Source organism: Ascaphus truei, chromosome 10 (genome assembly GCF_040206685.1).
Source record: "Ascaphus truei isolate aAscTru1 chromosome 10, aAscTru1.hap1, whole genome shotgun sequence".
In the NCBI taxonomy this organism is placed as follows: Eukaryota; Metazoa; Chordata; class Amphibia; order Anura; family Ascaphidae; genus Ascaphus; species Ascaphus truei.
The window spans coordinates 38,709,371-38,734,917 of NC_134492.1; the positions used below are offsets into that span (position 1 = coordinate 38,709,371).

General features: G+C 39.3%; 2 protein-coding genes and 1 long non-coding RNA gene across 9 annotated transcripts in view; 2 read left to right on the plus strand and 1 right to left on the minus strand.

The window, feature by feature from the left end:
• The window catches only part of RABGAP1L (RAB GTPase activating protein 1 like), a 318,905-nt gene that overhangs the window by 171,860 nt on the left and 121,498 nt on the right, over positions 1-25,547 (plus strand). The window lies entirely within an intron of this gene.
• GPR52 (G protein-coupled receptor 52) lies at positions 34-6,567 on the plus strand. The gene has a single exon (XM_075616686.1). It carries the CDS (start codon positions 34-36, stop codon positions 1,123-1,125), a length of 1,092 nt encoding a protein of 363 aa, XP_075472801.1. The 3' UTR covers positions 1,126-6,567.
• The window catches only part of LOC142503861 (uncharacterized), an 83,500-nt gene continuing 73,980 nt past the window's right edge, over positions 16,028-25,547 (minus strand). Inside the window, exons 2-5 of one of the 2 annotated variants that reach the window (XR_012804104.1) lie at positions 17,879-17,953; positions 17,573-17,741; positions 16,531-16,605; positions 16,028-16,342 (exon numbers count right to left, since the gene is read on the minus strand). This is a non-coding gene — a long non-coding RNA (uncharacterized LOC142503861). The remainder of the gene's footprint in view (positions 16,343-16,530; positions 16,606-17,572; positions 17,742-17,878; positions 17,954-25,547) is intronic. The other variant, XR_012804105.1, reaches the window with a different exon arrangement.

Here is a 25,547-nt window from a genome sequence, read left to right on the forward strand (position 1 = left end):
TAATCCCTTATCAGTTGACCAACCGTTCAGACCATGAACCAGTCACAATGGATTGACTTGAGGACAGAGAACACGAGTGGAGTCTTCTTGAATACATCTGAGCATTACCCCTGCCCACTGGGTTTTGGGCACTACAATTCAGTGGACATATGCATACTGGAAACCACAATTATTGTGCTGCTAACCTTCCTGATAATTACCGGTAACCTGACTGTCATCTTTGTCTTTCACTGCGCTCCTCTACTGCACCACTACACTACCAGTTACTTCATCCAGACCATGGCATATGCAGACTTATTGGTGGGTGTGAGTTGCTTGGTACCCACTCTATCCCTGCTTCATTACTCAACAGGTGTCCATGAATCCCTGACATGCCAGGTTTTTGGCTACATAATTTCTGTGCTGAAGAGTGTCTCCATGGCTTGTTTAGCTTTTATCAGTGTGGATCGATACCTGGCAATCACCAAACCCCTTTCCTACAACCAGCTGGTAACACCATGCCGACTGCGCCTCTGCATCATCCTCATTTGGATCTATTCATGTTTGATCTTCCTGCCATCTTTTTTTGGCTGGGGCAAACCTGGCTACCATGGTGACATCTTCGAGTGGTGTGCCACCTCCTGGCATACCAGTGCCTACTTCACTGGCTTCATTGTGTGCCTGCTCTATGCTCCGGCAGCTCTGGTTATATGTTTTACCTACTTTCACATCTTCCGCATCTGTCGGCAGCACACCAAAGAAATGAGCGATCGCCGGGCACGCTTTCCCAGCCACGAAGCTGAATCAGCTGGTGAGGCTGGGCCAGGTCACAGCCCTGATCGGCGCTATGCCATGGTTTTGTTCCGGATAACCAGCGTTTTCTACATGTTATGGCTCCCCTACATCATTTACTTTTTGTTGGAAAGCTGGCGGACACTGGAGAATCCTGCCCTATCCTTCCTAACTACCTGGTTGGCTATAAGCAATAGTTTCTGTAACTGTGTTATCTACAGCTTATCCAACAGTGTTTTCCGCCTTGGTCTCAGGAGACTGTCAGAAACTATTTGTTCACCATGTATGTGTTCAAAAGATAAGGATGATCGGGACCCCAAACCTCGAAAACGTGCTAACTCATGCTCTATCTAAAAGCAGCAGAAAAACAATCATGAATCAAGAGCATATCCGCACAGGCCCCATGATGCTGCTTTTTCTGTGACCTCTACAGAAATGTATTTTGGCATCTCATTGTGGCTACAAAGTCTAGATTATGATTTCTAATAAAGGCAGGAAAGAATAAACTGATCAGAAAGGACATACAAAGAGCATAGAAATTGTACAGTTCTCTGTTGGAGATGAGTCATACAATTGCATGGGGCACCGTATCAGAGAAAAGGTGGCAGTTTGGTAAGGAGTAGCTAATTAACCCAGATATTCTACAGAAATATCATTCCTCACAGTAAAGACATTTTTTTTACCACCCTCCAAAATGCTTTCCCCCTACTGAGGCTAAGAAAAAGATCACTGTTAATTGCAAAGCTTGTGTTACTGAATAGGCTATTGCTATGTAACAGCAACCTTGGCAAAAAACATATTGCATAATCTGAAGGTGATCAAATTCCTGTTTATAGGAACTGCTTTATCAGGTTTTTGAAAATTCATTTTATAGAAGTTTGTAATTGAATGCCAGTAAATTGTGTAGAGACTAAAGGCAGTGAATCCACCTACACCGTCAGATCTGAAGGATATGTGTGTTTCAGGAGCATCAATTCAGATGTGTTAATAATCTGTAACAGTGTGTGCTGTTTTTTCAAAATATTTTTTTTTTGTATTACTTATAAGCTAGAAGTGGCAATAGCCCACAAAAAGGACCCCTCAATTCGTAATGATGTATTTTCACCATTTTCTGTTTTTGGTAGACTTTTGGAGTTCTTAGCCTTAATGTGACTGGGACATGCCTAAAGAGGTAGCCAGGCAAAACATCTTTTCACCTATTAAGAAAACAGAGAAGCTGTGTTTCAATATATCCTATAGGACGAGGTTTCCAAACCTATTCTCAGGCTTTTTGGTTAGTCAAATATTTAATTAGTGTAATAGATGCAATCAAATGTGTTTGCATATTCCTTGGTTACTCCTAAAACAGATGTGGCTCTGTTTCCGAAGGAGAGGCTTGGAAATCTTTACCATAGAGAGACTTCACGCAAATCTCTTCCGTTTGTGAGAGGAACCTACTGTAGCAGTGGCTTCTTCCAGGATTAGCAACACTGACCTTTTTTCAGAACAATTGGCGATAGCAACACCCATGCAAAAAATAGAAGCAGCTCAACGGAATACACTCCTGCTACTGTATATACATTTATTTAGTAATCAAAGTGTAGTACAGTATATGCAGCTTGCTGCTGTTGCCATTCTTTTGTGCACTCCAGTTTGCACATAATATAAAAAAAAAAAAAAAGAATCATACTGTATTGTGAAGAATATTATGTGTTCTGTGGTAACGTTTTATGAGCACAGATATCTACCAGTAATTCCATTCACTGCTGAATGGAAAAGCACAGCAATGCGAGTTCTGCAGTCCTTCCTGCATTGAAGGCATTGTTGTCAATCAAACTCCATATTACTGACTGTAGATCCATTCAAGGTTTTCAAGCTCTTCTCATAAATCATTTCTTTTGTTAAGCTATTTGCTGTCAGAGGGGCCTGCAAAAGCAGTACAAAGCCCCCCCTGGCAGAAAAGAGGTTAAGTAAGCACCACAGTGGGTAAAATCTGGGTCCAGACACGGGGATCGGTTGACATGTATACAAAAGAGATAAAACAAGGGGGAGGTATTATTGGGTAAAAATCATTCTTGTGCGGTTGTATTTTAAAGATATTTATCTAGGAAAAAAATCTTTGATAATCAGATATAGATACATTGCGTGTTGCACGCAATCTCTGCATTGCATAGATTCAGTCATTTGTAATTGGAGGTTTACGTATAAAGTATTTGCCATTACAAAGTATCTGGATATTTTTCCTTACCTTAAAGGATAATGCAGTCAGAGCATAACAGCTGAAAATAGTGTGACCATCTGATTCTGGTTACTCGGCTGGGAACAGGCTCGGTCAATTCCTGATTTAAATCTTCAATATACATTTTTAGCCTTGGGAACTGCACTGAGCTCTTGAAGGAATGAGACATACAAAACCACGAGTCATCGATCCTATCCGTGGTCATTTTAAGATCAGGTGAATACTTTTCCTCAGGTCACACCACGGGAAAACATTATTCCTGTTTTATGTTGGGGTGGTAGATGGTTACTAATTTCTAGTTGTCCCCTTTCACGGTCTAGCACATTTGGTTGCTGCTCTTTTGCCGCAACCAAATTGCCCCCGGCATTTAGCTGCCAATCTCTCCTTGCCACAGATACATCTCTCTGCCGCCTACTTCTCGCCAAGGTAAGCCCCTAACCTTACCCTAAAAACTCCTAATCTTAATCCCTAATACTAACGCTACCCCCTACTCTAAACGCGTTAATCCCTTACCCTAAACCATTACCCTAAATAACACTTTTCCCTAATCCACTAAATTAAAAACCTCACCCCTTACCCTAAAACCCTATCTTTAACCTACCCTAACTGCTAAATGAACTTACCGTATTGACGAAACGGCCGGTGGCTGAGTGCCCAGCGGTGGAGTGGCTGTGGCGAAGTGTCCCTCAGCAGCAAAACGCAGACAGAGATTTGATAGCCGCGACCAAATGTCTCATTCCGCCCTTTCACCCGGGTTGGGTGTCACATATTGGAGTAGGCTGAACCAGTCGGCGTAAACCAGTCTAAAGTCAGTCTCTGTGCTGCTATTAGGGTAAGATGCACTTTAGATTTGGTTTAGCTCAAGTTAGCATTACCTGGAAGTGAAATATGATCAGTCTACTTACTATTATCTGCAGCATATCCAGCTCTTCAATTTCTTCTTGCATTACAAATCAAGGAAACAGACGTTTTTACGCAGCCCATATTGTAAATACTTCACTGTCCAACTCTTCCATACTATCCCTTTCTTCCCCTAAAAAATTGTCAACTAAAAATCTCTTCCTTTTTTATTTCTGCTGCTCAATGTAGTGTTATTTGTCAGTGAAGGTCTTTATAAATGTTTGGCCAGGAAAGTTCAACAGATTGCAGGTCATCTCCGGTAGGGATGAGGTTAAAAGTAAAAACACCTAATATGTTTGCTCTGCATCTGGACCCTTTTACAAGTATCTGTAGACCTCAGGTAAATCTAAAAAGCTGCAGTGTGGACAGGGCTTTAAAGTGAATGCACAGGTTTTACTGCTGTGTTTTATACAATGGTACTTGTGTAATAAATCATAGAACATTACCATATAGGGAGGGGATCTTTAATCCACTTTTATTAGCAATAATAAGTATGCATAACCTTGCTTTAAGGTATTACATTTTAAATAACAGTCCTTCATTAAGTGTAGAGATCAAAAGCATCTAGTGATAATTTCTGAAAGACTAGTTGAAGCAGAGCAGTAATAACAGGAGCTCCCCTAATATCAATTGCTGATACTAGAGACGTAATAGCGCATCAATATATCTGGAACAAGGAGATATTTTCCAGTTGTTCTTTCCATTCTGAAGGAATTAAAATGGCTCGCACATTAGTGGCAGATAAAAGCAACAACGAGAGTCTATTTTTGCTCCGTGATTAATAGGATTCAACATGCTCCAAAACGACCGAATGAATTGCGATTGGCTGAAAACTGCCATTGACTGGACAACAGTTTTCTGCTCAAAATAGTGCAATTGGCTGCTTGAGAATATGTTGAACCAACCCCTAAGTTGCCCTAAGCACAAATACTTTAGAAGGTTCAGGCAGTGGGCTGAGTTTGTAGATACTTCTACGGCCAGAGTCCTCTGATTGTTAAAAACTCATTTAGGTTTTGGGTTAACAGCCTGAATAGTCTTGTTCTATACTAGCTGATGGTAACTGAATGCCATAGTGTTGTATTGTATAGCAGTGACTTTGTAACAGGTGATTAGACTAATAGCTGCTATAAAAGTTTTAAAAAATTACATGGGAAATGTGTTGTATTACTGACTTAAAGGTGAAAAGAGCCGGAGTATAACGACCGCTTCCTCCAAAATATCCCGGGGGGGTATTAACCCATCTGTAAGTTTATTTAACAGTCAAGTAGAGATGCACGAACTTACCAAAATTTGATTGTACTTTTAAACCACACATTTCTAGAATAATTGTCCAACTTCACAAGAGAATCTATTTTAAAAAGTTAGTAGGCCTTTTTAGTGGCACAATTGTTAACATTTACCCCTATTTACAGTTTTCATTAAGGAAATTGTCTTTAACTTTTTTAATTAGAGAATTTTGCTCCTGTTTGAACTGTTTTCTCGAATTTTTGTTTAAAAAAAAAACACGCTTTTTTTTTTTACTTTTGTAATTTTGCAAACGTGCGGAAAAAACCCCATTGTTTTATTTTGTGGCAGAATCAAACTTTGGAGAGACATTTGCCCATCTCTACTCTCAAGTACTCTTCATATTTCTAGCAGAGAAGGCTTTCAACGTACAGTATGCTTCAAAAATGGTGCCTATGTTTTTCCCATTTTTTATTTCTTTCTCAATATTGCATTCACGCACTAAAGTGGCCAGACTCGGACCCTTGCAGTGTTTTGCTGGTTCTTCCAGCAGTGATGGAATGGAAAATGAAATAATGTATTTTTTTTTATTGTGTAACTACTGTTTGTCAGAAGAGATGTGTTGCTTGACCCATCAGTCACTGAGACCCTTATTTCGTATGTTAAGAAGCTGTCGCCTCCGTGGTCCGGAACATTTCACTACCATTTGAAGGACAAAACCAAGTGGGTAATTAAAAAATATATATATGTTTAATTTTTTTTTCTACCTATGATTGAAGCAGGTGGTCTCCGGAGGTGAACCTCATTAATTTCAGTTCCAGGGGACCCCCTGCTTCCTGAGATACCTGCCTCGAAAGGGGGTGCCGTTATTGGTCTGCTTTTTAAAGCTCCCGCGTCGTGTGTGAATAGGAAGCCGCACCGGATGACGTCATGGCTTCCTTTTGGCCCGCAGGCCGCGGGAGCTGTGAAAAGCAGCAATTCTGTGATTCTGCTAGCAAGCCAGAGCGGCTTCTGCATTCCCTGCGGAGGTAAGTATCTCCGGAAGCAGGAGGTGCACAGAGCTGAAATTAATGGGGTTCAGCTTCGGAGACCCCCTGCTTCAATCATAGGCTAAAAATATATTTTTTAAATGCAATACATTTTGCCTGCTTGGATTGCCTCTTTAAATGAAGGCAGCTGAAATCTTCCACAAGTTAAAGAAGATGTTCCTAAAACCTATTGAATTGGGGCCTTGGACGTGTAGTAAGCGGTGTAGTAATTCAGTTAACCATGCAGTAATCTTATATTAACTTGAATGGAAGTCACTCAGTTGTTAACTGTGTGTTTTCCAGCTTCTCACTATATTGATTAGGTCCCATAGAAAGTGAATCCTTTGTTTTCATATTTTGTCCACATTTGAAAAAAGTTGGTGAGAGTCCACCTTATGTGTTTTAAAAACTTGTAATAGGAAAGGTTTAAAAAAAGATAATTATAATTAAAAAAAAGTATTATGTAAATCTTCCAGCTGTCTCCGTTCTTGTTTTAAAGCTCAAGGTCTGTGTTCCAGTGAGAACGAATATGTATACTGTATGCGCCCATGTGCTTTTTAATCCGTACACACTAAGGTTGTATTTAACATTGGCTATACAGTGAAAAAGTCTGAATGTGGAAGAAGGAATTGGAGCAGCAAATGTTGGTTCTAACGTTGCAATCCGTTTTGGCTTTTGTCAACACTCATGCAGGTAGAGGCACAGACCTGCTTTCCAGATAAAAATAGAAGAACACAGCTTGCCATTGTATATATTATTATTATTATCCTTTATAACACGCCAACATATTCCATAGCGTTGTACAATAGAATTGGAGGATGAAAAACAGTAAAATAACAAACAAACTTACATTATTACAGTAGGTAAGGAGGCCTTGCCCCAAGAAGCTTACAGTCTATAAGGAAGGAACATAAGTTACAGGGGGTTAAATTAAATTAACAGAGGTTATACATTCAGTTTACAGACATATCGTGGACAGTATCATCCTTATATAAAAATATGTATTTGCCCTGCAAGTTAAACTATCATTTATTTGTGCCATATAAAAAACGAATACATTTTCCTTTTCAACTGGAAAGCTGTAATTCACTCTATTATTTTACTCATTGTCTGACAACTGGTTTTAAATGATGGTATCATGATTACTTCTCAAAGCAATAACCAAGAGAGGCGGTACTTTGCCCGTGGGACTTCAACAAAATAAAAATCTAGATGAAGATCGTATTTGCTCTTCAAAACATTTGGTTGCGTGGGAGACATCAGGTGATTAAAAAAACAAAACAAACAAAAAACGTCCCAATCACCTAGATTTAACCCTTTGTGTGCCGGAGGGGCCGCAACACCAGAGGGCCACAGCCCCCTCCCCCCCCCCCCCCGGCACTTTGCGATCATGGGATTGCAGTGTCACTGATGACAGAACAAAAGAGGAGTACTCTTTGCTTCCTGCTCAGTCGGCCAATATCGTGTTCAGCGCAGAACTCAATCTCCCCTAGAACATGAGCAAATAGCATATGACATAGCTACTAGGTCATGGGGCCTCTGGAGGGCCAGACCCCACAACATGGTAGCAACGTCATGGGGCCCACGAGGGCTTAACCTAGCAATCCCACCTGGAAGCCAATATGAGTTTAACTCACAATGTTGGTATCTTTGCCCACTAAGCAGGTCCTATTTTTTTCCCTTTTTTTCCCTCTAGTGTAAAAATAATTATTAATCTGTAGCTTGTAACGTTACCACAGTAATTTATACTCTTCAATGGGCTCCAAAGAGAGCTCCATTTTAACTTCTCGGACACTTGAATTTGAAATGCTTACACTGTATCTTCTAAACGAAGCCGAAGGTTTTCAACGTGTTGGAAAGGGCAAGATGATATTTCTTAAAGTACGTTCCTCAGAATTATTGTTAATATTATTATTATTAATATCATCACAGACGCAGATTAGATGAACATTGTAAAAACTGCCAGGATTATCTCGATACCAAGATGATATAAAAATTGCCAGTTAAACGTATCACCTATTTTTAACCAATTACACATCACTTTAGTGCTAAATCAGCCAAAACCTTTAGGTAAGCTCCAAACATGAGGGCATTAACCGGGGCCTGAAAATTGGGGATAGCGAGCGGTGCTGAAAAGAACAGGGCTGCCAAAGAACCATATCAGAATCAGAGCTGTCAATCACTGCTCCAACTCCTCAAGTGATGTCCCACAATGCCTTGTATAGCGAGACTTGGGGGCAGAATGGTGATGGACAGCTCTACTTCTGGCAGTTATTCAAAGCCGCAGTCATTTCTCCTGTGAGGGACAGGTGCAGGTAAGTTACAGTTTGAGCCGTGGCATTAATTATTTTGTGCCAGGTTTGCTTGTGACACAAAAGTTGATCTAATTTTTGTGGATTGATTTTTTTTTTCTTTCTTTTAAAATGGATTTGTGAATCTGTTTGTATTCTCTGTGTGACTTTATTCCCCAGTGCAAAAGGGGACAATTCCCCCTGCTGTAAGTCTAAATGACATTAGAGACAAGTGTGAAATCTACATAGAAACATAGTCGCGGACACATACTAGTTGTTTGTAATAGGACCATATAAATAAGGGATTTTTGAAGGACAAACAGGTTTACTGACACTTAACTATTATGCAATAAGAGGATTCCTTACATGCAACATCCCTGGATCTTAAAGACATTTAATATGTAATCCAGAATATATAATATATGTATTATCATTTATGGTACAAGAAAGTTCCAAGTTTCATAAATATGAATGTGATTTCACCTAACTTGTAACTCTCCATAGATGACTTGGAAGATACAATGTGTTATGTACTGTAGCATCACAGGCATATCTACCCGCAGATACATCACTGTGAAAAAAAACCCGGTCAAAAATGAAAACTTTATATTAGTTACACTCTGCTCAAACACACCTCCTGCTGCTACCTAATGGTCAGTTGGACAGCAGAGACATGCAGAATACCAACCATTGCAACACAGAGGACAGCCAAGAAGTCCATTACCACGTATAATTCAGTTTGATGGTTGTTGCAATATGTCGACCTTTCTTGAAATATTAAACACAAAGTTGTCATCTTACATGGAAGCATTTTGATGCAAGTTTTTCTTAATTGCCTGGATGTATAAAAGCTTGTTCTGCCATCACACCATATTAAATCAGGCCTCAAAACCCTTGTTTGTTTTTCAGAGTGGTAGTGTTTGGCACACTCTTTTCTGCATGAGAAGTATTGATTTAATTGTGGACACACACAAGCAACTCGAGCTCCTGGGGACAGCTTACATTTGTTTATCTGAAAATTAATTCCAAAGACCTATTCTGTCATAATCAAAAATAGCTCAGTTTCCATTTGTAAAATGTGACTATTTTGGATGTATAGCAAAAGCTTGGTTATCCGGCATATGCCGGACAAGCAAAAATTCCGGTTAACGAAGTGTTATACCATATCATAGTACAAATCTCAAAGAATTATAACGTATAAAATAGTATACAGCAGGGGTAGCCAACTCCAGTCCTCAAAGGCCACCAACTGGTCAGGTTTTCAGGATTTCCCTGCTTCAGCACAGGTGATTCAATCAATGGCTCAGTCAATGACTGAGCCATTGATTGACCCATCAGTGCTGAAGCCGGGATATCCTGAAAACTTGACCTGTTGGTGGCCTTTGATTGGCGAGTACCCCTTGTCTACAGGTACTCGCCAATCAAGTAGTAGTAATACTGTAATGCTGTCAAAACCATCCGACTGCATTCGGAAATACTGATCGGAAGTGCCGGATAGCTTTGGCATGGATTCTGCTGGCTACATTGAAAATTTGTATATGGATATATAAAACATTCCAGATACTAAAACTTTCTGGTTGGTAAAATCACGGATAACACTGCTTTAAGTGTATTTATTTTTAATGTTACTCTGTCACAGAATTTAGAAGACTGATGGTCAGATGCTTCAAAACCACCTTCAGCATGATAAACAACAACAACAACAACTAGAATGTTTATTATCAGAAAAGTGTTCTACTTGAGAGGCTGATCTAGTGGTATGTGCACTGCCTTTGTAGTGGGTGAGCTAGGTTCAATTCCCTTTGGCATTTCCTTGTGACTTTTGGGCTTGGTACTTTATCTACCGGTACCTAAGGCATTGAAAATGTGATTGCTAGCTCTGCGGAGTATAGACATGTGCCTGAAAAATATCTCTACATCACTGTATAGAGTGCAGCGCTGCTAGGATAAATGTATACCTTTTCTGTTATAGAACTACAGTACTCAGCTTTGTACACTGGGCTTCACAGATCTTGCAGCCTATTTTTAAGTGCCTGAGGTGTAGGTAGCTATGCCTACAGGACTTCACCCATGCTGCCCCCTCTCTCTGGAATTCCCTACCACGCACCATCAGACTGTTTCCCAGATTTCAGACACGTTAAAACTCCCTGAAAACTCACCTTTTCAAGGAAGCCTATCTCTTCTAACATCGAACCCCCTTCCAGCCCCATTGGGACTAGTCGTGAGGCTGAACCAATCTCCATATTATGTAACACACTAACATCCTCACCCTCCAACCTTAATGGGATCAGCTGTGGGGTCGGACCATGCTCCAACCTGAGATACACTCCATCCAACAATGAGCAGCCACTTTACCTTTTATTTCAACATTGTTCCTCATTCCCTCTGGACGGTAATCTCTCATGAGCAGGGCCCTCATTACCTCTTTGTATCTGTGGGTGCATGTTTGTCCTTATCTGTCCTTGTATGTAACTCTGTTTATGTAATTATCCAATCTCTGTACCCTCCTTGTACCGCGCTGTGGAATATGTTGGCGCCTTACAAATAAATAATAATACTAGTGATTTGTCCAAGTTCAAAAGCAGAGCTGATGGGATCATACTGGGTATGATCAAAATTTTTAAATCAATAATGCAGTGGTAATGTTACTGGCTTTAAAGATCGCAACATTTCCACTGTATTATTGATTTCAATTATTTTTTATATAGCATTTGAGTCTGTGTTGAACAAATACTAGAGAACAACACTTTACTCCACACCGCAGAGTGTGATGAGTGTCGCGTACGGCACCCTGCGAACACATGACCTGCATACTGGACAAGGGACGCCCGCAAGCGCTCCCACTTTTCACCTCCGCAGAAGTCCGTCAAAGGGACAATATCTCCTCTACAGGACAAGGGTTAATACACAGCCCGTAAGCTGCCCCAATCTTCACCTTCGCAAAGGTCCCTCAAATGAGTTATATCTCCCCTAAATCCGTCCCAATATACCACCATCACAAACGGCACACAAGTGAGCACGTGACTTAGATATGCAACCAGGGTTAATACACACGGCTACTCTAGCCAACTCACCTTTTGCCTGTGAAAGGTACCTCCAGTGAGTTAATATTGTATGTATTTGTCTTTATATAGCGCCATTAATAGCGCTTCACAGTAGTAATACGATCATCTAAATAACAAATAATAAAAATAACAGATCATGGGAATAAGTGCTTCAGACATAAAAGTAACATTTCAGAAGAGGAGTCCCTGCTCCGAAGAGCTTACAATCTAATTTCTAGCTAGGAAGAACCTACAGAGACAGTAGGAGGGCATTCTGGTAAGTGCATCTGCCGGGGGCCAAGCTTTATGTATCGTGTATATTATTAGCCACTGTGCTACTCATATGCTTCTTTAAGCAAGTGTGTCTACCCCTAATCAATTGCAAATTTTATCAATCCACTGCCTCCACCTGGGGTTTGCAAATAAGAGATGTCAAATTAATATTTGCGAGGTCCCCGGGTCCCTGTTTTTTCTATAATAAACTATGCACTTTAACACAATCGGTTGTAGCAAAATGGGTCCGAAAATGTAAATACTCTCCAGAGCGTGCAACAGTTCACTTAGAGCCCAAAGCATTACTTATTAAATGTTTTAATATATATAAAAATACAGTGATTCGGTTACAGAAAAAAGGATTGCAAGAAACATACAGTTACAATTAAATGCAGAACAGCTTTTTAAAATAAAATGATAAACATAAAAGAAAACCTATACATTACCAAATGCCATAGATTTTCCCAAGAGAGGCCACTGGTTCAGAATGAGATCTACGTGTTTTATCCAAAACACTCCTCTGGTAGAATTTGATTTTCATAATCTTTGCTCAGTCTTAAATATTCTTTCTTCCCATATAAACCATATAAACCCAGCCCCTGTCGTAAATCGGCTTTTATATTGACAGTTTTATGACAGAGTGACGTTTGAATCTTGTCTCCATATCTAAATGTACTCATAACTTCCCTTAACTAATACTTACACACACACACACGTGAGTCACATCAATACATTCAGGCACTCATGGCGGACACAATGAGACTAAATATGATCATCTTAATCCTAAATTTAAGAGACAAATTAATATCTTTCTTTTAGTACCTGCTAGACTTGACGTGTCTGTAATTATAATGTGTGACTCCACGGGTACACACATGCAAGTTTTAGCCTGTTCAGCAGAGGATGTCACATGATATTCTAATTTTTAATAAAGTCACTCATGTTCAATACTTTCGTAGCCACGCCCTTGGCCATCCATAAACCCCCTGCAGAGTAAGGCTGCGTTTATAGTTAGGCCTACGGCGACGCGACCGCGTGCCGTCAGCCGTCGCCGTCCCTATAGCGTTTCCTGCACTCTGGTGCAGGAGACGAGAGGGTGACCGGGGGTGTGGCGTAGGCGTGGCCTTGTGCGGTTCACCCTCATTGACTGAACCACTCACGTGCCGCTGACATCACACGGCGATCGTTGAAGAAGTAAAAATCCTTTGACTAGCAGAGACCGCGTGCCGTCAGCCGTTGCGCGCCCACTATGGGCACCCGCGACGGACTGCATGTACTTGCTACAGCACAGTGCAACATGGCAGACCTGTCACAACCCAATATATTGCATTTTTAAACCCAAGTTGTATTTTTTTAACCCCTGAAGCACCAGATTGATTAAAATACATAATATCTCATTACATTATTATGACAATGAGTTATAGCTCAATAAATACCATTCATTTAAATGTTGGTCACATCCCATAAGAGGGCTTCTGCAGACCCATAACTTCTGATCAAAGTTATTTTAAACATCGGACGATTGTACGGACCTTTCAAAAATGAAAAACTGTTTTATTGCAGTTTATTTCTTCCATTTAAAAAAAATACCTGTATTTATTTGGTCTCTGCGTATGGTTGAGCAAATTTAAATTTTGTTGATTGAGAACTTTAAAGGTGGCTGCAGTCATGTGATTTGCTTCAGCAGCGGGTTACATGACCGCCATCATCTCCCGGCTGTTAGAATCGCAGGTAGAGGGGGCTCCAGAAACGTTTCTATCTGGCCAACTGCTCAATTGGGGTGGCCAACTCCAGTTTTCATGGACCACCAACACTTCAGCTTTTAAGGATATCCCTGCGTCAGCAAAGGTGGTTCAATCAGTGGCTCAGTCATTGACATAGCCACTGATTGAGCCACCTGTGCTAAAGCAGGGCTATCCTTAAACGCTGACCTGTTGGTGGCCCTTGAGGGCTGGTGTTGGCCACCCCTGAGTTAGTCCGATCATCCCCTAGAAAACAAGCATTTGTGCCATGATGTACCTGGTAAGCAAACAGGGCATCTGCTATGCCAGCTTTCATGCCATACCTGGTAGGTCATATGGATACTCAGAGGAAAAAAACTTTGTATGTAATGGCATATTGCAGCTGTACCACTGACATACTGTACCCCACACTGAGTCTCAGTGGAACGTTGCTAAGCAATCTCAGACTTAAAGGTTAAGTGTCGCATAATGTTTTCCTCCTTTTGAAACAGTATGTACCTTCCCTGTCTTCCTAATCGCACAGACAAGTAGGGAGTTAATAGACACACAGGGCCATATATTTACTGAGCTATGCTATTCAACAAGACACCATTTAGTGGTAGCAAACACCTAGTGGCCCACTTGAATGGACTGTAAGCTGTTTTATGGAGTAGCACTCTTAATAAATATGGCCAACCACTTGGGGAGGAACTGCGGCGTTCGCAGCAGATTCTCCTAACAAATTTAACATTAACATGTTTTGTTAATCTTCCTTTTTTCCTCCTGGAAGGGGTAAATAATACTAAAAATGACCTTCCACTTCTCTTTCCCTCCCCCCCTCTCCATGGTTTATGACTAATTATTTTATTTATTTTCACATAGTCAACCAGTATTTGCAGGAGAAAAAAAACAAAAAAAAACTGCTTTAAACATGAAAGTAAGGCAAGGGAATTCCTGCTTTGCAGATCTTACCGTCCTGAAACAGAAGGGAGGAGATTAACAAAACCTACAGTTCCCTTATAATCAGATTTACATATATAACCTTTAAATCAGATAAGAATACATAAGGAGATCAAAAATCAAACTGTATTTAAAATCCTAAAATATATACAGATAAAAGGACTTTTGGCTTGGTATGAAGACCGTGCCTTCCTGTGTGGGCCTTATTTAATTTTTAACGCCTCTTTATAGCAGCTAAATAAATACATGTTAATGGTTTTTATTTAAATATATATATGACCCTCGCCACTGTAGTCCCCAATGTTTAGTAACAATGAATGAATTACCACGCGCTTTAGTTTGCAGTTATATGTGATTGTTTGATTAGCTGTTTATCACTTAAAGGTGGCCTGGTTGGGGTGGCAACAGGAGAGGGTTAAGAAACAATGCACTATTTTGTTGTGTGTAGTGATGCAAATCTTTTTAAATGTTGTAGTTACACTCTGGGGATTTTGTGTGTGTGTCTACACTAGATATTTAAAAAGGCCAAGGTCACTGACGCATATTAATTAAACTGTGTTTACCATGGCACATACTGCTAGTGAAATCTCAGCAAAAATAAACTTTTAGAAGTGTAAATTTGGTTACTGGGGGATAATCTAAAGTGTGTGGGGGCATTTTCTCTGTCAGACGTTCTGGTATTTGCCAAACTCTTCAGTCTCTATTTATTTATTACAAAAGAGGAAGTAAAGAAGTGTGCGGCTACAAATCGGTGTGAAGAAAAAAAATACCACCACACAAATAAGTGTAAAATACAATTCTATCTCTCTATCTAATCTATCTATCTGTCCTATCTGTCCATCCATGTATACCAAAAGTAAGTAAGGTGGTGAAAGAGCGCAAGAAAGAAGTGAATACCCATGATGGGGAAAAAAAAGAATAAATTAAAAGATATAAAATGCTGAACAAAAAGATTCTGTCCACGAATTGTTCTTTCGGGAAGGAAAAAGTCTTCTTTGACAGTCTCTAGGTCACACAACGAGCGTCTGCGGCTGCTTATGAACGCTTCAATCCTCCATATCGTTCCCCTTATTGCAGTTAACAATACATTGTTTTATCACTTCCCACTATATTTATCAGGGACCGGCTTGTCATTTGAAGAGATTTGTGGGGAAAAAAACAAAACAAATAAGCTAGGACTGTTATCACAGATAATATAGAAATTGCGCACGACTAATGACATTGAAGTTTGTGACTATAGCCACATTCGCAGGATGCGTCAGAAAATCGTCACCTGAGTAGAGCAGTTAATTGATTTGTTTGTGCAAATTACCTCTCAGAGCTTTTCTTTTCTAGGAATTACTGTAGAAAAGTATATCCGCTTCTTAGAACCCTGAGCGGTAAGGATTGCTCAGCCCAGCTTCTGCTTAAATGGAATTCTCAGCTTTAACTTGGTAGTTAGGAAAAAACAGAGTTGTGTGCCCAAAAACCTGTGTTTAAGCAATTAGCTCTGAAAAGATCAATAATAATGCTCTAAATCAAATGCAATATTGTCTAAATAACTAGTAGTAGACCTGCAAACAAGTTTTCACACTCAGCCATGTAACAATTTTTCCATTTTTAATATTGGTTTCATAATGCAAGATTTAATTTATAGATCTAATTCGGGATCTAGCTTTTTACAGTAATTTTCACATTTTAGCAGATTTTAACACAATAATGTATTCATTTTTTGATCATATATAATTCTCCATTATTTACCCAGGTCAGCTTGCTCTCGTCTGGTTTTGAAACTAATATTTCCACTAATTATAAATATATTGTGAAACCTAATTTATTCATTGAATGTAGATCAGCAGTGGGGATTTTGAGCTCTCCACCTCCCCCTTCCTCTCTTCTGCAATTGACGGCTTTTCAAATCCTACTATAGCCTCTGAAAAAAAAAGAATCACCAGTAATAAATTAAATATACAATACAAGGGGGTTAATACATAACGAATGAACAAATGTTGTAGGTATTCTATAGTTTTTTGTAATCATGATTATAGAGCACTTGTCCCCATGTCAATTTTATAGCTCACATTTCATGTTGCTTTAACCTTTAAGTGATACTGTACGTACATTTTTAAGGCTGTAGCACTGCTTCCATTCCCAGAAGAAATGTCTTTTCAGGCTTTGTGGTGAAATTTGTATTATCTGATTTTTAAAGAAAAATGAAAAATTATTTTGGAGACCTCAACATGCATCAACATGGAGTTGAACAATCAGACCTAAAGGTACTGAGCTAGTATGGGACCAAATGGGTTTCTGTGGTACCCCTACTGTGATTCTTTTAATGCACTGAACGTTTGAAGCTGCACAGAATAGAACAGAATAAAATGGAAATATTTAGCTTTAAGCAAAAAAAAATAAACCATTTAGAAATGGCTTTTTCAGGCACTTCTCTTTGCCAACACAACTCTGAATAATGAGGTTGAGTATCTTTCTCCCTTCTTTCAATAGACTGTTTAGATAATCCTGGTCAAGTGCTCACTTTAGGCTAGATATTTCAATAATCTGTTAACATTCAGTCCATCTAATTATAGTGAATAATATGGGACACTGTACAACAACTAGGTCTGTGTGTGAGCAGGAAAATAGATGGCACAGGCAGGTTATGCAGGGGTGATTGATTAAAAGATCAACATACAATTAGGAAGAAGATAGTATTCAGAGGATCTGGATAAGTGCTCTAAAGAGATCAGCTGCTAAACCGTCAGCTGTGAAGAAAAATGGCCCCATTTCTTGCTTTCTTGCAAACCTGCAAGACATTGCTACATTACCCCATGTAGTGCTACTGGTAGTGCTCCATTGACCTATTTACTGTGAAATATGCCTGTAAGACATGGCTTCATTAACCTGTATCCTGCCTGTTTAATTCGAACATCTCTATGAAAAGTAAGAACCCAATTGAATGATGTAAGTTGTAGGAGTTGCAGAATGCTTTTGTGCTATGTTTTTTAAAGTGCTGTACTGTACATATAAAGAGCTGCATTGGAAATATTTTGATATCTATATTGTGTAAGAAGCGACTGTGATGTTTCGCGATAAACAGAAGCCGCTGTTTGAAAAGCTTTTTCGCAAGTTAGCTTTGGATGGAAGTAGAAAGGGAGATATGAAAGACCTCTTGTGTCAGTGGTCAAGCAGAAAGCTTCCTCTTCTCTGAAGCCCTCTCCCTATTATGGAGTCATGAGGATCAACCCTTGCTTAGAAAAGAGTCCATCTTGGCAGCTGCTCATGTGGTGAGTTGTTTCTTTCAAATATGTAAGATCACCTTGCAAGGTTTCCTGGATCTGCATACAAATAAATAGCACTTAACACAAAACGGTTTACTGTATACCAAACATACTTAAAAGAACGGTTTCCCCTCTTTCACCTTTTTGTACATAGGTGGGAAGAAGGGGGTCTCTCTGGTTCCCGAGATACTTACCGGGAAAGGTGACGTTGGTAGCATCCCCACCAGGGAAAACAACATGGCATTTACATTTCCTACACGGATAGGAATCTGCAACGACATTTAGATATAAAATACATATTTCATACCATAAGTAAAGGTAAAATCATATTGGTAAGACACTTCCACACCATAATAGGTCAATAACATTTCAAACCATTAAGTGACTAGAATAGCTTAGCTCAATCGTTATTCCTGTTAAAACATTGTCTTGCTCTTACTTGTTCATACCCACGGCCTGTCATATTTCATTAAAGCTCATGGGCTGGTTACTGGGAGAGAATGAATTGCATTCATGCTAAAGTGACATTGAGCGCTTGTTAGAGAAGACAGTGTGTTTCTGAGAAGGTGAAAATACCTGAAAAAATCTCCCAGCCCCTGACTGTTCTTGCTGGAGAATGATAGTTGATCGGTATAATTACCAATAACGTTATTTTGCTATAAGAATGATACTGTTTGCTTCAGTTCTGTCATGAAATATGTGATATGTTGCCTACACTTTCTTTTATGTCTTAACCAACTGAAATTTCATATGGTGTACAATATTTGAATGTGTAGTCTTCTCTTAAAAATAACCACCATATGTCTTGCGGCTTTTGACTTGATGTTCTATAGATTCATTCTTTATATGTATGACATGACACCCTGGTATGGGCTGGATGGACTATTCAAAGGGTATAGGTTGCTTCCCGTCTGTTCGAATGTCATCTTAATTTGGACTAGAACAATTTCTGTTGGTATCTTCTGCTTTTCTATATTATGAAGTCATGCCAAGAGGAAGTGAAAGAATTTGGTGGGCTACAGGTTGTTTCTGATTTTAAGTGATTTATGTATCATAGATCAAACACAAGGTAATGCGTTGCGTATGTGTGTATATATAGCTATATACACACACACACACACCTAATATAGATCTTTCCATTACAAAAAGAAACTGAAGTTTAGGTTTGTAAATAAAAGTTAAGTTAAAAAAACAAAACCCTGATGCTGCCAAATATCACACCGTGAACAGGTAAATTCAAGTTGTTGGCCTGTTTTGCTCGCTTCTCCGGTATTGTGTGAGGATTTCAGCATGTACAATAATTTTGCTACAGACTGGACTCGTGTCGAAGGTGTCCACGTATTTAGCTATCCTGCAACATGTATTGTTTGTGCTTAATAGGCCATTGAGCTAGAAGGAAAGAATGTTTTCTGACTCGGCATGGACATGATTAAGGATTCCTTTTTCTGTTATTCTTGCTAACTTTGCGGATTTTGTATGTTGTTTAAACTAGAAACCCAATTAGTCTCTGTTTAGTGATGCATGAATAAGTAAATATTACTTTGACTTTAGCTTTGTTGCTTACAAATAGGTGTTATTCCGTTATGATTAGTTTGCAGATAACTTAATCCCCTGGAAAGACGTTTAATATGAAGGAGTGGCTTAGTGAGTAAAGGCACTGACTGATAACAATGACACGGAGTGTGAATCAGGAGAACTGGTTCAAATCTGAGCAGGGACTGTGTCTGTTAAAATCCTATGTTGCTGCTTACTGCGCGCTATACTGTAATTGTAAAGTGCTTTGAGAAAAATGCTATTGGGACAAAAGCGCTATATGAAATAAAAAGTTAATATACAGTAGTTAACATCTTTGCTGCTGGAGTGACTGGCAATGCAAAGCATTGCAGGCACCTCTATCAGGAAAGTGGTTTAATAATGCTAGTTACGGATTGTTACAGATGGGGCCTTTTTGACCCATTGACCCTTTCTGGAGATGTCTTTGGCTGCAAATGTAACCGTTATCCTTCTGGAATTCAACCTTTTGACATGCAGTCAATTCTATTATTCCTCTTTGAGCTGTCAAATTAAATAGTGTGTGTATTTAGCCTTTCCACTAGAAGCCGTTACAGTCAGCACCATGGACAGAGAGCTATGGTGTCCCTGTTATGGTGCTGTCTGTTTCTTTCCTTATTAGAAGAGTAAATAGTGTATGAATGTCTGATAACACCTCTTGTAATGGACAAACCGAAAAAGCAATACAAAGATAGGATGTTTGCCAGGACAAGAAAGTACTAGTTTTGTTATAGTGTTAATTTCAGGTATGCTTAATTGTTTTCAGCACATCGTTGTCTCAGATTTTCAGTAGGCAGATAACTGTATACCTGTATATGAGATGGCTTTCCACGCTACAAGTATTATAATAGCATGTGTAACGTGATTCGAAAAGATATTTAAACCTCTTGGTGTCAGAGGGACCATTGAACGAAGCAATAAGTCTCTGGTCTCCCATTAGCCTGTTAAAACAGGAGTCCATATTTGGCAATCAATCCCTCCCTTCATTGAGCATAAGATAATACAATTTACAGTAATACTGAGTACTAGTACACAACTGTACAACTCTTAACATCTTGTTTGAATTTTCCAATAGTTAATACTACTGATCCCCCTGTCAATCATTATCCTCTAATACCCCCTAAACTCTGCAAACACTAATAGAGAAACATTTACTGGGGAGAGGGATTATCCTCAGTACCATGGGACGGAGGAAAGAAAGCAGACATCACACTGCAAAACTGGCAGATCTGCCAATGATCGGTGCATTTAAACTCTAGTTAGTCTAAGAACAGTACAGCATGTTCCTTTTCTTTAAACATGACTTGCTAATTTAAGTGACAGAAGACAAGGAAGAAGCACAACCTACATATGAGTAATGCCAGGTGATCACGAGATAATTAGTAGCCCTCGATTGACTTCAAATACTGTATTGATGTTTTTATTTCTATGCTAGGAACACGCTGTTGTGAGTTTTACCAATAGATGTAGAAAATATCTATTTTGTGATTTGTATAATGAACAGAGATGTGATTGGCAAACAAGATTCCTGTATAACACTCAGATACTCTTTAGCAATAGGTTTTCTTATGTACAGTTTAAATAATTGTTGATCTTGGATTTGAATTTGTGTTTCACCCTGTTGTTTACATTATGTGCATTTACTATTAGATTGCATGCTCTTTTGGCAGTACTTGCAATGCTGTGTACATTGGCTTTTCTGCCTTCATATAAAACACAAAGAAACAACTAACTTGCACTTGCTATGCTAATTTTATGAACTGGACAAAATATGTCACAATTAGTAGATGGGATCCTAGTACTTTAGATCAAAATGTGCAACACTAGGAATAACGTGAAATTGTTCTTACTGGCATGTTGATGATGCCAACAAACAGCGGAGTCTTTATACAGATGTGTAGTTGTCTTAACAGTTCGCTTTTTTTTTTTTGCAATTCTCTGCCCCAACAGTACCTTTAAATCCTATGGCAAATCTAATATTCTGAGACATGCCTGGGTATGTTGAAGTATCTGGAGGAGCGCTGAGGTCTGATACATTTGTATGTAATACTTGCAAATGGTTGCAGTAACGAAGTTAAGAGGACAGTAATTCTTGACACATTGCAGATGGCCAGACATGATATAAGTTTAGTTTCTATGCATGTAGCTTGTATTGTGAGGAGCGTTTACGTCTGATTACACTTTCTATTGGAGTCCTGTCCTAAAATGAATACCCTCCAACTACATGCCTATATATCTCAGACCAGGCACTGTGTGATGCATAGTGTCCAGTTGATGTTTACTACTTTGGTCAAACCATCAAGTTAATACAAACAGGCTCTGAGCCTTTCTATGCCTCTGATCTCACGCCATGTGAGACCAGAGTGTCTGCCTGCAAATTACCAACAGCCCAAGGGCCGACATGCACTGCATTTGCAGCTTGATAGCTTCTATTAATGTCAGGGAGATGTATGTTGTGGCATTATCATAGCTGACACTGATTGCTTGCAAATTCAGTTTCTCAAGTCCTGTCTTCACAGATCCCTGTGTCTCCTATATCGTAGGCACTTTTCCTAATGCTGTAATTACTATTCCACAGTTTAGGCAGATGCACACAAACCTACCAGTGCCATTCAATTCTACATATAATCTGAGACTTCTTTATCCAGGGAGAAATCTTCAAGACAATTTTTGTTTTCATCATGATTCATTCAGTGAAGCATAGATTACAATTACTCACAATTTTACCCTCACGTCTCGCTTTTGCACACTCTTAAATATCAAAACAAGCACTGTAAACGGGAAAGATGGGGCTTGAAGTGTTTTAGTATTTACTGGTCCCTTTAGAGAAAGCCACAATTAGCCTACTCCATTGTACTGATTTGAATAACTAAGACATTCATTGGAAGCTTTATTTATTTTTTGCCGTTTCTTAGAATTGTACCATGAACACAACTGGAATAAAAAAAGAAGGGACTGCTATATTTGGCGTAAAGATACATTATTATCTGTGTTTCCTTCACTAGATCTTTCTTGACTGTAGATAGGGATGCGTCCTCATGGTAAACCCCTGCAGCATGCCACATAGTTGAAGTATCGATCTTAAATGGGGTAATACTTTCAAATGTTATACAGTGCTTTTAGCCACACTTTGGTACCTTTCTTATGTTCATTCTGCATTGTTAGAACAATGACAGGGCATTTAAGGATTGCATATATTTTCTTCATCTTAAAACTTGTACAGTATTTATTATTTTTCCATATTGTATCTGTCCTTATGTGCCTTCTCTGCTTCATGGAGGACATAAGCTGCTGAGTTGGCAAATGTATTAGTGTGTGCTGAAATCAAGGCTAAACAGTGTCCTCCCCTTATCATCACATATCCCCCTCCCACCCCCCTGTGCCACCAAACACTTGTATATACAGCATGTTACTTGAATTGCAGAATTGCTTTGAGCCTAGAGACATTAAAGAGAAGGCTTAAAATAGCACAGCTCCAAAGTGAACCACTGCAGGGCTCCACTGAGTGCAGCAATCACAATCTTGGATCTGCATGATAATGCAGCACTTATTGCAAGCCCATTTCCAGTAAAAGATTGACTGAGCAGTCAAGTGTCCTAAATACTGTATGTCTTCAGGAAAGATGAGCTAGTAGCTGCCTCCATGAAGGGGAAAGGCCTGCCTTCTTGGCGAGGCTAAAAATAATGTTGCCTCATTATTTTTTGCTCTTTACAATATAAACACTATACATGCCACAGAGGAGGTTTCTCTCTCTCTCTCTCTCTCTCTCTCTCTCTCTCTCTCTCTCTCTCTCTCATACATGTATACAAATCTATAGATAGATATATACAAATTAATACACATTTGATATGTCTATATTGCTCAGTGAGTAGTGGGTTTTCCCATATCTTCAGTATATATTCTGGTGTGGGCTTCTACTCCTTGTTTTCTTCTCCATTTTCTTTTCTCCTATCTTCCTCTCTCCTGTTAATAGCTGTAGGTAATATAAAGATGACTAAGATGCCTCATCAGCGCTTCTTTATATATCATATGTTCTGTACATCCGTAAAGGGACCTCTATAACTCGGAGAGGCTCTGGCCAGGTATCAGAACGAGCGTTTTTTTGTCTCCTCTTTTTACCTGAGAACATCTACTTGTAAAGTTCTAATGTGCACGGAGGGAGATATATAAATAGGGGTGAGCAAAATCTATTTCAGGTTGAGGTAATTGATGTCTTGCTGGAGAGAACAGCTCTGGGTAAAAATAGGCCGCCTCAGATGGTGCTGGAGAAAGGTAATTAAGAGAGAAAAAGCAATGAGGGGAAAAAAGGAAAACATCTCTGTTACTCCACGTTAGAAATAAAAACCATAGCATGGGTCTCATCAGGCTCATCTGCAGGGGGTGTAGAGAATGCACTTGTAAAAATGTAGGGAGGGATGATATTTTTCCTCTTGATATTGCATTGGGACATGGTAGAAGTTTCAGCTTGTTCATGAAGGGGCAAAAGGTGTTAACTACAGATTATTAAAGGAAAATGTAATCACTGTATCTTCTGTTCACTGCAAGCAAGCTTTATCTTTCTAGTTTACACCGCTTTATATGAAATGTTATATTTTGCATCCATTAATAGAAACAGTTTTTTGGTCCTAAATGCATATTGGCCTCCTTTAAAACAATGGGCCAAAGTTCTTTTGATTTTTAATTTTAGGAAGCTTTTGTGTAATATTTATTCTCTAAAATATTCAGAAAGACTATATAAATAAATACCATTACAAAGTTAGCAGAATTGTAAATGTGTAAATAAAAACAGTAGCGGCACGTTGAGTTGGAAAATAAAAAGCATTGGTCGGGGTGAGCCTAGTACCATCACAGTTTTACCTCTGTGTGTGAGGAGCTCCATAAATGTAGCTCAATGCAGAAACCATTAAAGCACCAAGGGCTTTAAAGAAATGATATCACAATTTGGAAATCCCCTTGAAAATAAACCCGTCGGATCATGAAGCAATACAGTGTCGGGCTGTGCACTTTGAATAGATTCAATTCTCTTCCACTTAAAGAACAGAAAGGCCCTAAAAACATTTCAGTGACCCGAAAACTTGATTGGGGTTCTCCGAGGTTACTAACACCTGTCTGTCCAGAATGCGCCTTGCAAATACTTGTAAAGAATTGGTGATGGGGGACTGTCCTTATAGTTATTTTAAATATGAGTAGGGCCTGTAATACTGCAAAACCCCTATAGGGTTTGGCTATTTCATGCCCTGCTTCCTGTTATACAGTAAAAATGAGCTCTGTGTGCAGAGATACTTACCATTATTATGCACTGCACCATATTCACTTTTTATGCTAAAAAAAACCCTGCAACTTCTGGTGATGCATTCATATAATGCTATTGAAAAACATTTGGTTTGATAATCACCATTGTGGCATATTTTATATCACCCAAAGTACAGAAGAAACTCTTGCAATATCTTCCTTCCCTCTATTCTGTCTTCTGAGCAGTGTAACATAGGCGAGAGGTACAGTAAGGAGACGCATTGTATCAATCTCGCCTTCTTTTACAGCAGGGCTCTTTAACTGGCGGCCCAGGAGGGGCCTTGATATGGGGCCCTTGGAGTTTGCTCCTGTTAATTATTTGATATGAATTGATTGAGCAGCTAAGTGCAATTTGTCCTACTTAAATGCACTTGTAAGTTAAGGTAATGTAAATATATATGGTACAGATGTTATAAATGATGAAATATAATAAGTCTTTTTAAAGTGTCTAGAATGAAAGCAAGTGTGTGGCCCTTCTACGCCTAAATATTTTCTGATCTGGACCATTTGAAGAGCTACCAGTAGTTGAAGAGCCCTACTGTATATAGAGAGAGGGGGAGAGACAGAGAGAGATAATGAGAGTGGAAAGGCACTGCAGGGAGGCCTGTGGGATAGAAATCACTCAGAGGACTGGAAGGGGAATCAGGTAATTGAATCAGTGAGAAAGAAATAACAAGCTGGATGCACATTTATTCTGCTGACTGGGACACCGCCAAGTTGTTCTTTTTATTCCCAGGGTCAAAAGATGCCTTTTTGTATGTTATGCCCTGCACTGTAAGAGGGGCATGTTTTAACTTTAAAAAACATAGGCTGTTTCTGGATTAGTGGGCCAGGGCATCACTTGTGAGAGGCAATTGAGAAAGAAACAGGATATCAACTTCTCCCCTCCTCCTCTTCCCAATTTTTGACACTTATTTATAGTTTGTTTGAAACATCTGTTAAACTCAAACCCAAATTGCCAAACTGAATCTGAGCCAAGCAGTGTCTGTGTTGCCCCTTCTGGCTCTCACTGAAATGCAG